The 12352-nt window shown below is 50.0% G+C and overlaps 1 protein-coding gene across 2 annotated transcripts in view; it reads right to left on the bottom strand.

Annotated features, from left to right (window-relative positions):
• P4HB (prolyl 4-hydroxylase subunit beta) overlaps positions 1-12020 on the bottom strand; it is a 28584-nt gene extending 16564 nt beyond the window's left edge. Inside the window, exons 1-2 of one of the 2 annotated variants that reach the window (XM_040330815.1) lie at positions 11821-12020; positions 1212-1418 (exon numbers count right to left, since the gene is read on the bottom strand). In XM_040330815.1, coding sequence (XP_040186749.1) covers positions 1212-1418; positions 11821-11962 — 349 coding nt within the window. In that variant the 5' untranslated portion in view covers positions 11963-12020. The remainder of the gene's footprint in view (positions 1-1211; positions 1419-11820) is intronic. The other variant, XM_040330814.1, reaches the window with a different exon arrangement.
• Positions 12021-12352: the final 332 nt, after the last annotated feature.

The following is a 12352-nucleotide window of genomic DNA, read 5'->3' as shown; positions in this document are numbered from 1 at the left end:
AGCAATATTGGTACAAGCCAACACCATTTTTGCCGTTTGTAAAATGTGGTAAGGAGTTAGAAATACTCATATGGTCATAGTCCGCTATCCCCACCGGAGAGATTTACAGCCATTTTCTGCTAGTGCCAGTAAGGGAATCCAGCTGGGAACATTATCCCAAAGACTAAAGTTAACTGGAGAGATTCCCTCACTTCATGCCCTGAAACATGCCCGTTCCAAATCATAAAAAGCTAGCATTTGAGGAATGGTTACTTAAAGTGGCGTTCCACCCAAAATCTGAACTTTTGCTTTAAGTGCAAGTGACCCCCTGACATGCTTCATTTGGCATGTCATTTTTTGGGGGGAAAACAGGTACCCTGTTTACACACCCAGCTCCACTGGCTCTGCAGCGCTGGAGGTTCACCTCCTGGCAATTTTATAGGACATGTCCCAGAAGATTGCCCAGCTGGGTGCCCCCAGTTAGCATGCTGGTGCCTTGGAGGGGGCTTCGTACTTCCACATTGCTGGACCATGGGACAGGCGAGCGTTTGATTATTATAAGCGTTCATGGGTAGCCGCCATTTTGTTTAACCCATTTAAAAGTCTACAGCTACAAAAAGTGTAGCTGCTGACTTAAATGAAACTCCACTTTAAACAAAATGGCGGCTACCCATGAACGCTTTATCATCCTAAAGCAGAGAGTCCAAAGCGCCTACTGATGCCTTGCATATTCACTGGGGAAAGGTGGAAATCTACATTACTTAAAACAAAGGCACATTATATTTCGGTGAATACTTGGGCTGCATTCACACCTTGGCGTACCTAATCGCAGCGTTTTGTACCGCGATTTGCTGTGACAAAACGCTGCGATTGTGAATGCAGCCTAACCCCCAGGCATCTCCTATGCCGAAAGCCGAAGCCGCCTGAAAAAAAAGGGTCCGGGACTTGTTTTGAGCTTCAGGCGTGCGGCGTTTCGTGTGGAGATGTAAAATCATCCCTCCAGCGTATTAGAGGCTTCTGCGGCGTCGCGCTTCAGGCGTATATATGCCTTAGACTTCTGAAAAAAATTCCAGCTTGCTTAGACCCTCAAAACTGAATTGCTGCCAGTCAATGCATTTCGCCAAGACACACAAACTTGAGTTCATTGCAGACTGGTGCAGGTATATGAAAAATGCCCAGCAGATTATATTATGCACAACTACTTTAAAACGCAGGATATCAAGTTGGGTTACCTGAGTATTCTTTTGGGGAAGATTTGTCTCCATTCTTAAACAGCTTTATTGTAGGGTATCCACGAACGCCAAATTGCTGAGCCAGCTCCGAGTCTTCTGTTGCGTCCACCTTTGCCAGACGGATATTTGAACCTTCATCGTGCAGCATCTTTGCAGCTTTGTCATATTCAGGAGCAAGGGCTTTGCAGTGTCCACACCACGGAGCATCTAGAAAGCAAAAACATTTACAAGTCATACAACATGCCAAACTGGGTAAGAGTTCAAACGCCAGCTTCAAGATCACAGGTTGGTTGCATGTTGGGCAGATAAAACCCTTAAAGTCTTAAAATGATGAACTTGATCTATGGCAGCATTTAGCTAAACTTGGATGCAGGAAGGGACCCAAAGAGCAAAGCCCTGGCAGGCAACGTTTATTAAAAAGCATTACAGAAAGAAGGCTTTGCCAGAGATGGATTTATTTTAATAGCGGACCCTAAAAAAGGCAAGGCAGCTGTGCTCAACCGAGTATTCTCATGGGAAGAGGCTTACTGCAAACCACAATGAATAGCGCAGCCGGCTGCCCAGTATAGCCCAAGCTGAGCAAAGTCTGTCATGGTCCTCCGGTGGAGACATGTCACTTTGTCCATTCATAGCAAATTGTCTATGTCACCCCCCTTTGCACCACCTTACTTACATCTGTCACTCCTTAACATCTAGCACAAGGATAGGCAATTAACAGACCTCCAGCTGTTGCAAAACTACAAGTCCCATCATGCCTCTGGGTGTCATGCCTGTGGCTGTCAGTTTTGCTATGCCTCAGGGCAGGAGTCAACAAAATCCGGGCGCCAGGTTGCAATTGCGACAAGAAATTGTGACCTGGTGCCCGCGGCGGCCAGCAATTGAGGCCGTGGCTTTGTGGCCTACAAGGCCTTAATTACCGGCGATTGCGCGGCGGGGGCACAGGATCCTGTGTCTGTGCGCCCCCGCTGCGCGATCGCGGCGGGCCTGCGACGGCCGGTAATTGAGGCCGCGGCTTTGTGAAGTCCCAAGCTCTTCCTTCTGTGAGCTGGTGGTGGCCGTTGGCATTACAAGTTAAACAGCTGTTCTAATGTGTAATCTTTCACCATTTTCACTGCCATCTCCTTCCCTCCAAGTAAAACCCCCAAACATACACACATTCATTTTTTTTTTATTCTAACACCCTAGAGCAGTGATGGTGAACCTTGGCACCCCAAATGTTTTGGAACTACATTTCCCATGATGCTCAACTACACTGCAGAGTGCATGAGCATCATGGGAAATGTAGTTCCAAAACATCTGGGGTGCCAAGGTTCGCCATCACTGCCCTAGAGAATAAAATGGTGACCGTTGCAATACTTTGTCACGCCGTATTTGTGCAGTGGTCTTACAAGCGCACTTTTTTGGGGGGGGGGGGGGAATTAACAGTAAAGTTATTGCAATTTTTTTTATTGGGAAAGATAATGTTACGCCGAGTAAATTCATACCCAACATGTCACGCTTCAAAATTGCCTCCGCTCGTGGAATGCCAACAAACTTTTACCCTTTAAAATCTTCATAGGCGACATTTAAAAAAAATCTACAGGTTGCATGTTTTGAGTTACAGAGGAGGTCTAGAGCTAGAATTATTGCTCTCGCTCCAACGATCAGGGCGATACCTCACATGTCTGGTTTGAATACCATTTACATATGCGGGCGCTACTCACGTATGCGTTCGCTTCTCCGCGCAAGTTGACGGGGCGCGTTCTCTGGCTCCTAACTTTAGCTGGCTCCTAGATTCCAAGCAAATTTGGCAAACCCTGCCTCAGGACCTAGCCTGATATTCCAGGAGGGCTGCAAGACCTTTACAACCCCTTTACAGATTTCTCCTTTAGTCCCACAAATAGTTTCCTGTTACTATCAGTTTTGATGACCATGGTCATGGATAGATAGCGCTTCAATCTCAATAGTGAGGACAGACTGCAATAAAATAAACGGATGGATGTTCTACACTCTGCATGTTTCTTTAGATACTTAAAATTCTCCTTTTAAACCCTCCACAGGTCATTAGCTACACTAGCAGCAAACAGAATTTACATCCATATATCCCCCCCCCCCCCCCCCCCCCAATGTTCCTAGACGATGGTAAATGACATGCAGAAAATAAAATGAACTTCTGCACACAATTCCTGCATTATATGGCTTCTCATTTGATTTTATGAGCCGTCGTTTGTCAGCGTCCTGACATCGCCCCGGGGGCTAAACAGAAATATGAATCTATAAATGAAGGCATAACCAAGCAGGGACAGAATAGAAAGAGCAGAGCATTTCATACATCAAGGTCCTTGACCCCACCAACCTGTGCCCTTACCATAGAAGGGTTAACCCCAGTATAGACCTGTGCCGAACACCATGCAATTAGAAGGTGGCCAGACAAGGACCATCATTCATTGTCAAGCTTAGAGAAGGGATATGAGCAAGGGAAGTTTAAAATGTGGTATGGGCACATAAATATCTTGATGTATGGGGAGCAGGGATGGACTGGCCATTGGGACTACAGGGAGTTTCCCGGTGGGCCGATGGCTCAGTGGGCCGGCTTCAGTGACAGCGTACCTCCGCCCCCCTCCGCTCCTCTGTCTCTCCCTCCCCACAGCACTCACCTGGGGGGAACAGAAGCAGGGGGAGGACCAGAGGAGCAGGGGGGCAACAGAGGAGCATGGGGGAGGGGACAGACAGCTGACTCAACAGCTATGGAGTGGGAGTTTCTCACTTCTGCCTAATCTTGTCCCATAAGGGGGGGGGGGGGGCACCGAACTGATTCTTTGCCCCGGGTGAAATAATGTCTAGCTTCCCTACTGGTACTGCCTATAAAAGTACCAGTACCAGCCGTTCTACTCTAATAAAGTAGAACGGCTAGTGAAGGGGGAGAGGGGGCTTGGGTGGCCAGGAAGGGGGTGCGGGAGTTGTCCGGCCGCCATGGGAGAGACCTGTCAAAGTGGGTCAGTCTGGATGGAGTGTCCCAGCCCTGATGGGGAGTCTAAGCCCAGGTTCACACTGGGCTGCGGGAGTGAAGCCGTGCGAGTTCAGCCATTGGGGTAGGGCTGGGAAAAAAAAAAGTTGGGAGGTCAAATTGATTTTTTTTTTTTCCCCCATAGGACCGGCGCTCTATGGACTGGCCAAAGCCGCGGCCTCGCCTAAAAAATGCTGCCCACTGCAATCCTGGGAAAAGGCAGTGAGGCCGGACGCCGCGGTCTAGGCTGAAGCCGTGGCCTTTTGCCAGGATTGTGGCGAGCAGGATTTTAGGTGAGGCTGCGGCTTTGGCCTAGTCCACGGCCTTTTCCCAAGATTTGCGGCAGGCTAGGCTGAAGCCTCACCTAAAAACTCCTGCCCGCAGCTCCTTCGGGTGCTTGTAATATCTCCTTAAAGCGGATGTTCCACCACAAAAAAATATTAAAAGCCAGCAGCTACAAATACTGCAGCTGCTGACTTTTAATACAAGGACACTTACCTGTCCTGGAGTCCAGCGCCGTCCGCAGCACGAGCGATCGCTCGTCACCCTGCTGCCCCCCGCCATCCACGCTGAGGGAACCAGGAAGTGAAGCGCTGCGGCTTCACTGCCCGGTTCCCTACGGCGCATGTGTGAGTCGCACCTGCCGATTGGCTCCCGCTGTGTGCTCCCAGCACACAACGGGGGGGGGGGGGGGTTGGGGGTCAACGGGATGTGACGCAATGCCCGTCTTTTGCCTGTGAATGCCGGGCCGGAAGTGGGTGCAAATACCTTTAGACAGGTATCTGCACCCCCCTCCCGCTGAAAGGCGTCAAATGTGAAACCGGAGGGGAGGGGGGGGAGGGTTCCGATCAGCGGGAGTTCACTTTAGGGTGGAGAACCGCTTTAACCTACACGGTCGAGATATTTGCAGAAAATCAGGCAGTGATGTCTATGGCGCAGGCGCACTGGGTCTTCAATGGGAAAGTGCAGGAAATGCACGGGAGCAACATCACCGCTCCGGGCTGTCACAGCGCCAATACCAAGAAGTCACTCCAGGTATCGTGGCGGAGAGGAACAAGGGTCGCTGCGGGGGCTTCGATCTAAGGCAGTGATGGCGAACCTTGACACCCCAGATGTTTTGGAACTACATCTCCTATGTAGTTCTCTGCAGTGTAGTTGAGCATCATGGGAAATGTAGTTCCAAAACATCTGGGGTGCCAAGGTTCGCCATCACTGACCTAAGGTAAGCAATTCATAATGAGCTAGTAATACTAGCTCATTATGCCTTTGTCTTGCAGGTTTTTATTTAAGCATGCAACTGCTTAAAGAAGTACTTTTGACCCCCTGACATGCCACATTTGGCATGTCTTTAGGGGGAGTAGGTACCTAGTTTTCATAGGTACCCATCTCACACTTCCCATCCTAGCACCTCACAGAACGGGCAACTCGCACTAAAATAAGTTTTGGCTTCAGATACAATAAGCCTTTATTATTTACTCAGAGCCGTCTCCCTTCTAGCAGTTTATGTTCTCCTTGGGCTATGTTTGCATATTGAAGCTTCAAAAGAAGAATTGTACAGAAAGTCACATTCCCACGGTAAAATACAAAACAGGATTTTATTAACATTGCTGAAAAGGCGAGACTAGGATGCAATGGATCTCAGACAGACAAGTATGGTGCAACATCTTCTCTACCAAGGTTTCTCCATCGATGAGGAGAGCTTCCTGCCTCAAACAAGTGACCGCCGATACTTTAAAGTGGTTGTAATTAGGGTTGTCCCGATACCACTTTTTTTTAGGACCGAGTACAAGTACCGATACTTTTTTTTTTTAAATGTGTCCAAATGCAGCCATGTCCCCCCAATATATGCAGCCATGTCCCCCCCATATATGCAGCCATGTCCCCCCAATATATGCAGCCATGTCCCCCCCATATATGCAGCCATGTCCCCCCCCCCATATATGCAGCCATGTCCCCCCCCCCCATATATGCAGCCATGTCCCCCCCCCCCCCCCCCCATATATGCAGCCATGTCCCCCCCCCCCCCATATATGCAGCCGCTTGGTTAATACGGACGGGGAACATTACAGCTTTCATTTGAATAGCTGTAGTGTTTCGTGCCGCGTATACACTCCCCCTTGCTCGGGATTGGACAGTTCACCCGAGCAAGGGGGAGTGTCTATGCGCGGCGGGAAACACTACAGCTATTCAAATGAAAGCTGTAATGTTCCCCGCCCGTATTAACCAAGCGGCGGCGGCAACGGGGATGCGGCGTAGCGGGGAGGGCGAGTATTGGATGAGGCATCGGGGGCATTTGCGGGAGTACAAGTACTCCCGCAAATACTAGTATCGGGACCGATTCCGAGTATCGGGACAACCCTAGTTGTAACCCTCAGGACATGAACAAAGCATATCCTTCTATAGTGTGTACTGGTCTCAATTGACAGCACCCAAGGTCGCTTCGGTCTGCCGCTTTGTTGCCCAGCATGAATCACTTCTGATACTCTTCAGACCAAAAAAAATAAGTGGCAGGGGAGGGATCTCCAGCTGATTGACAGCCTCAGCTCTATCCCTGTGTACAGGGGGGTGTGTCTCTTCCCTCCAATCAGCTCTCACCGAGCTCTGCAGTGTCCTTTCAGCTGCCTGCCCCCTTTTTTCTGAACTCAGACAAGCTTCATAAATTTAGCACTTGGAATGGATCTAGGGATGACTGCAGACAAGCAGGTACAACTTTTGTAGGATGATTTGTTTCATAGCCAACACTTGATGGCCCTTTTCACTGGACACATGGAAGAAATTACAACCACTTTAGGCCCATTTCACACAATTGGACCGTTCAGGTCAGCCTGTCATTTCTGACGGTGGACCTCAACGGTCGCTCCATGCAGTCCTATGGAGCGTCGGATGTCAGTGGAGACATGTCTGCTGACATCCAACCGGACAAAAAGCGGACGGATGGCGATACATCCCCATCCGTCCATGGTGGATCAGGTGAGATCTGATGAAGACTGATATGCTGTCCGTTTTTATCAGATCTCCCATAGGAGACAGCAGTGCTGCCCAATCCCCTCCCAGCGACGGAGTCCACCTGTGTGAAAGAAGCCTAAAAGTGGAACTCCTGGCAAATACTGTGGCTGCCAACTTGGTATAGACCAGTGATGGCGAACCTTGGCACCCCAGATGTTTCGGAACTACATTTCCCATGATGCTCTTGCACTCTGCAGTGTAGTTGAGCATCATGGGAAATGTAGTTCCAAAACATCTGGGGTGCCAGGGTTCACCATCACTGGTATAAACACTTGGCAGCCCCTGAATCCAGTGATGTCCTCACCCTAGTCCAGGGGTCTCCATACTTTTCAAGCAAAGGGCCAGGTTATGGTCTCAGACTTCAGAGGGGCTGGATTCTGACCAGTTGGGGTAGAAAATCCCCCAGGGCCTGAGCATCAGTAGGAGGAGGAATAGTGCTCCATCATTGCTACTGGTCCAAGAAATAGTGCCCCATTGTTGGTGCCACTGGGAGGAATAGTGCCTCATATCATTGGGAGCAATACTGCCCCAAGGGCCGCATGAAGACTAGCAAAGGGCCATGTCCGGCCCTTGGGCGGCCCTTGGGCCTCAGTTTAAAGACCCCTGCCCTAGTCCATTCTTGGATTGGCTTTGGGGGCAGGCGCTGGTGTTATGCCGAAAATGCCAACTTACCAAAATATCCAACCACGTCACTTCCAGTGACTCTAGCAGCAAGGGGAGATTGACGAGTTAGCCGTTTTGACAGAACAGACAGACTGTGTATACAAGTGATGGAAAATCATGACACCATCATATGTTTAGGGTGTCAAATACACCATGTACAAACCAATTTCGAACTCTCATCCACAATGCGCCGCCTTCTCCAATAACCCCTGAGCTGTAGATATCAGCAGTTCCCCAGACATGAAAGTCATGTCAAGGGTTCCTTCATGTTGAGAATGTAACCCGAGACCGTATAAAATGCGTCCAATCCAAATATATACATTAGTGGCATACCAAGGTGGTAAAGTCATGGTCACAGCAGACAGGTGAGCTCCCAGAAACAGATTTAGAGGTTTATAACCCCCCCCAGACGTTTTTCAGATGTCTTGTCTGCCCAACTACTGACCACAACCACCATCTTGTTATGGAGAAAAAGATTGGACAGCCGCACTTCCACGAAATTCTTAAAATGTTGCCTTTAATGCTAAAAAACGGAAACAGCACTACAAGTCACAGCAAAATGTAGGGTTGATAGCTGACGCGTTTCACACTGGGGTATCAGCGCTATGACTAAGTGCTGTTCCTGGAGCCTGCGGACACCAACTTATCCTCTTAGCAGTTGCCCATTCAGTTCATGGCTGGGGGGTAGAGACTAGAGGTCAGCTGACTAGTGAGGAATGTGAAGTGGGAGGGGCTGGAGGAGACCCTATCTCTTGATTTTGGCATAGGGGTCACCGCTACAAGACACCAAAATGTCGTAGACAGTAAAGCGGAGACACAGTGAGTAACACTACCTGTGATTATAGTTACCATTAAGAGTCCACACTACAGTTCTCAGATCAGCAGATGACCTGGATCAAAAGCACCTAATCCACTCATCCCATTCCCCCCACCAAGGAGTAAGGAATAAAAATAAATACATGGAAGGGAGAGGAAAAGAGGGGGAAGAAGAAAAAGGGAGAGAAAAAAAAAAAAAAAGCTATAGAGGGATGGGGGAAAAAAGAAATTAGGATAGAGAGATAAAAAGGAAATGAAAAGAAAGTGTGGAACATCCTAAAACATACAATAAGGTGTTTTAATATTGTACGAGTGGAAGGGACTGAGGGAGCGCTAAATGTCTGTGGGTTAGGGGTGCAAATTACTTGGGTGCCGACAACCCACGCTACGAAAATAATTTTACTGTTAGGGGTCCCCACAACTTGGGAAATTTTATGAAGGGGTCACAGCACTAGAAAGGTTGAGAACCACTGGACTAGAGGATGAGCCGGTGTCTTTTCACATTCCGCTCCCCATCACAGAATTCCCCCGGAAGTGACGTTCCGTCGCCGACATCTTGCTACACCGTCACGCATTGTTACAACCCGATTGTAGAACCCGCTTTAGAACAATTAGTCCAGATTATAGCATTGAATACAAAGTTGAGAATCGCCCTTTTAGGCCCCTTTTGAAGTAGTCACATTTTTCTAGGGGGGGGGGGGGGGGACAACAAAACCCACAAAAACTATTCCCCATTGAATCCTATGTGGCTGTTCACACTACGGGCGCGCTGCGCTCTGAAAACGACTGCATGCTGCATCTTTGATGTTGGTTTTCCAAAAGCGCACCAAAAATACACAATCTGTTGTAAAAGACGGCTTCTGCTCTGCCACGCCTTCGCTAAAGCGCAGCTAACCTGCAGTTTTCATGCGAGTTTGCTGCACTTTGCCATAGGCCTCTATATCCTGTGGTTTTGATGCGATTTCAGAAAGCGCAACAAAGGGGTGGCAGCTGCGTGTATCCATCCATTGGGCATAGAGGGAGTGTCTGGAGAAACGGGTAGCACCCATGCACCCTGCCACCAATGGGCAGGCTGACTTCCCCAAGTTGATCCATCAATAGACTTGGGTACAACCAGCATGCCAGATGTTTAAAGGGGAGGTTCACCCTAAAAACGACTTTCTATTACATCAGCCCCCTACATTACAATACAATTATGCCCATTATGTTTTTTTTTATGCTGTACATACCTTGGTACAGCTATCTCACCCGTGGCTTCCAGGTTGCGAGTCCCACGGGAGTGGGCGTTCCTAACATGCTGGTGATTGACGCGATGACCAAAAACGAGCCCCCCCCCGTTGCGTAAGCTGCGTCACGATTGCCAAAAGGAGCCGAACGGCGAGTCGGCGCTATACTGCGCACCGCCGTTCGGCTCCTTTCGGCAATCGTGGCGCAGCTTACACGACGGGGGGGGGGGGGGCTCGTTTTTGGTCATCACGTCAATCACCAGCATGTTAGGAACGCCCACTCCCGCGGGACTCGCAACCCCGGAAGCCACGGGTGAATAGCTGTACCAAGGTATGTATGGCATAAAAAAAAAAACACAATAGGCATAATCGTATTGTAATGTGGGGGGCAAATGTAATAAAAAGTCGTTTTTAGGGTGAACCTCCCCTTTAAAGCGGGAGTTCACATATTTATTTTTTTCTCTTTTCCCCTTAGCTTCATGCTCGTTTTGTCTAGGGGAATCGACCGTTTTAAAATATGAGCAGTACTTACCGTTTTCGAGATGCATCCTCTCCGTCGCTTCCGGGTATGGGTCTTCGGGAGCGGGCGTTCTTGATTGACAGTCTTCCGAGAGGCTTCCGACGGTCGCATCCATCGCGTCACTAGTAGCCGAAGGAAGCCGAACGTCGGTGCGGCTCTATACTGCGCACCGACGTTCGGCTTCTTTCGGAAAATCGTGACGCGACTCTCGGAAGACTGTCAATCAACATAGGAACGCCCAGTCCCGCAGCCCATACCCGGAAGCGACGGAGAAGATGCATCTCGTAAGCACAGCTCATATTTTAAAACTAGCCGATTCCCCTAGACAAAACGAGCATCCATCTATGGGGAAAAAGTGTCATGTACGGGTGAACCTCCGCTTTAAGTACTATTATTGCAAGCGGCTATAGCTGCTAGTAGTAATCCCCATGTGTCCTCCAGGCAGGCACAGCATTTTGAAATGCATGGACGGCGGTACACCCCCTCCCCCACCCCTCCCGTGTCCAGTAAAGAGCAAACAATTTCTGCCTGCAGGCATGCAATTCATACGTTCCTGGACCTGCTACTGCATGAACCCAGCCAAACAATCCATCCCTATAGTACCGCATCAGGCCGGCCCTTCCATTACATTGATGGCAGATCTAAAGGAGGAGATTGTACAATCAGATTGTATAGCAGGGATCCTCAAACTACGGCCCTCCAGCTGTTGTAGAACTACATGTCCCATGAGGCATTGGGACACACTGACATTCACAGACATGACTGGGCATGATGGGAATTGTAGTTCCTGAACTGGAGGGCTGTAGTTTGAAGACCCCATGGTATAGAGTATGAGGCTGATAGTACAATCTTTAGATCTGCCATCAATGCAATTTAAGGGCCAGTCTGATTGGATGCAAATTTAAAAGCACTGGATCACTTCCTTTACATAAGATACAGTGCAATCTGATTGCTAATGGTAATTGCACAGTGTGTGGCCTGTTCTGTATAAGCAGTCTATGGCCTAACAGAAAAGAGGAGGGCTCTTAAACTGTAGAATGAGGATCAGTGCGGTGTAGAGTAGATTAGAGTGTCAGCTCTGCGGCCCAGACGTCACGCCCGGCAGGGAAAGGGTGACATGTCTACATAACTAAGTACACGTCAACCAAACTTAAAGCCCCGCCCACTGGTAGAGTCAGCGCTCCCCGATTGGCTGACGTGGCCCTGCGTGCTCGCTCATTGGTTGGCTCCCCCTGTCACTCAGCACAGGTGCCCCGCCCAGGTGTGCCCGGATTGAAGGGAAAGGAGGGGGGGTGCAGAGATTACCGCACTCCCCGGCTTTATCATAACGAGCGATAATTAGAACCCCCCTCTCCTCCCGGTTCCCCACCTCCCCCCTGTCTCCCCACTCACAGAATTCCACCAGCAGATAGTCGTTCTTCAGCGCCTCCTCGAACGTGTCTTTCTTCACCACCAGTACGTGGTTCTCCTCCTGGATGTCGGCCCGGACCAGGAGGACGACGGCGGCCAGCACGGCGAGAGCGGAACGCAGCATGACTGAAGACTCTCCGGGATGTACGGGACGTGGCGCTGGGTTGAAGGAGGCCCACACTCTGCGCATGCGCTTTATATCGGCGGGACAGCGGCTCGTGTTGAGCTGTGACTGGGCCGCGCTCCGCTCCCGGGCTCCGATAGGACGCGGGGCCGGGAAAGGGGGCGGGAGGAGCGCTGATTGGCTGGTGGGAATGCTCTGTCAGGAGAAGCTCCCCTCCCACTCGCTTGCCCGGAGTTCCTGACAGGACCCTCCTTCTATGTGTATGGACGTGACTGGGGGAGCATAGACACCCCACCGAGACCCCCCTCCCCCACCGAGAACCACTACACGTCATAGCTGAGCCCCCCCCCCCCCCCAAATCTCTGTCCTGAGAGAAGGGTGAGGTTTCCC

Source organism: Rana temporaria, chromosome 12, assembly GCF_905171775.1.
Source record: "Rana temporaria chromosome 12, aRanTem1.1, whole genome shotgun sequence".
NCBI classification, from domain to species: Eukaryota; Metazoa; Chordata; class Amphibia; order Anura; family Ranidae; genus Rana; species Rana temporaria.
Note: the sequence above shows the minus strand (reverse complement) of the source record. Positions and strands in the feature narration are given on the sequence as shown.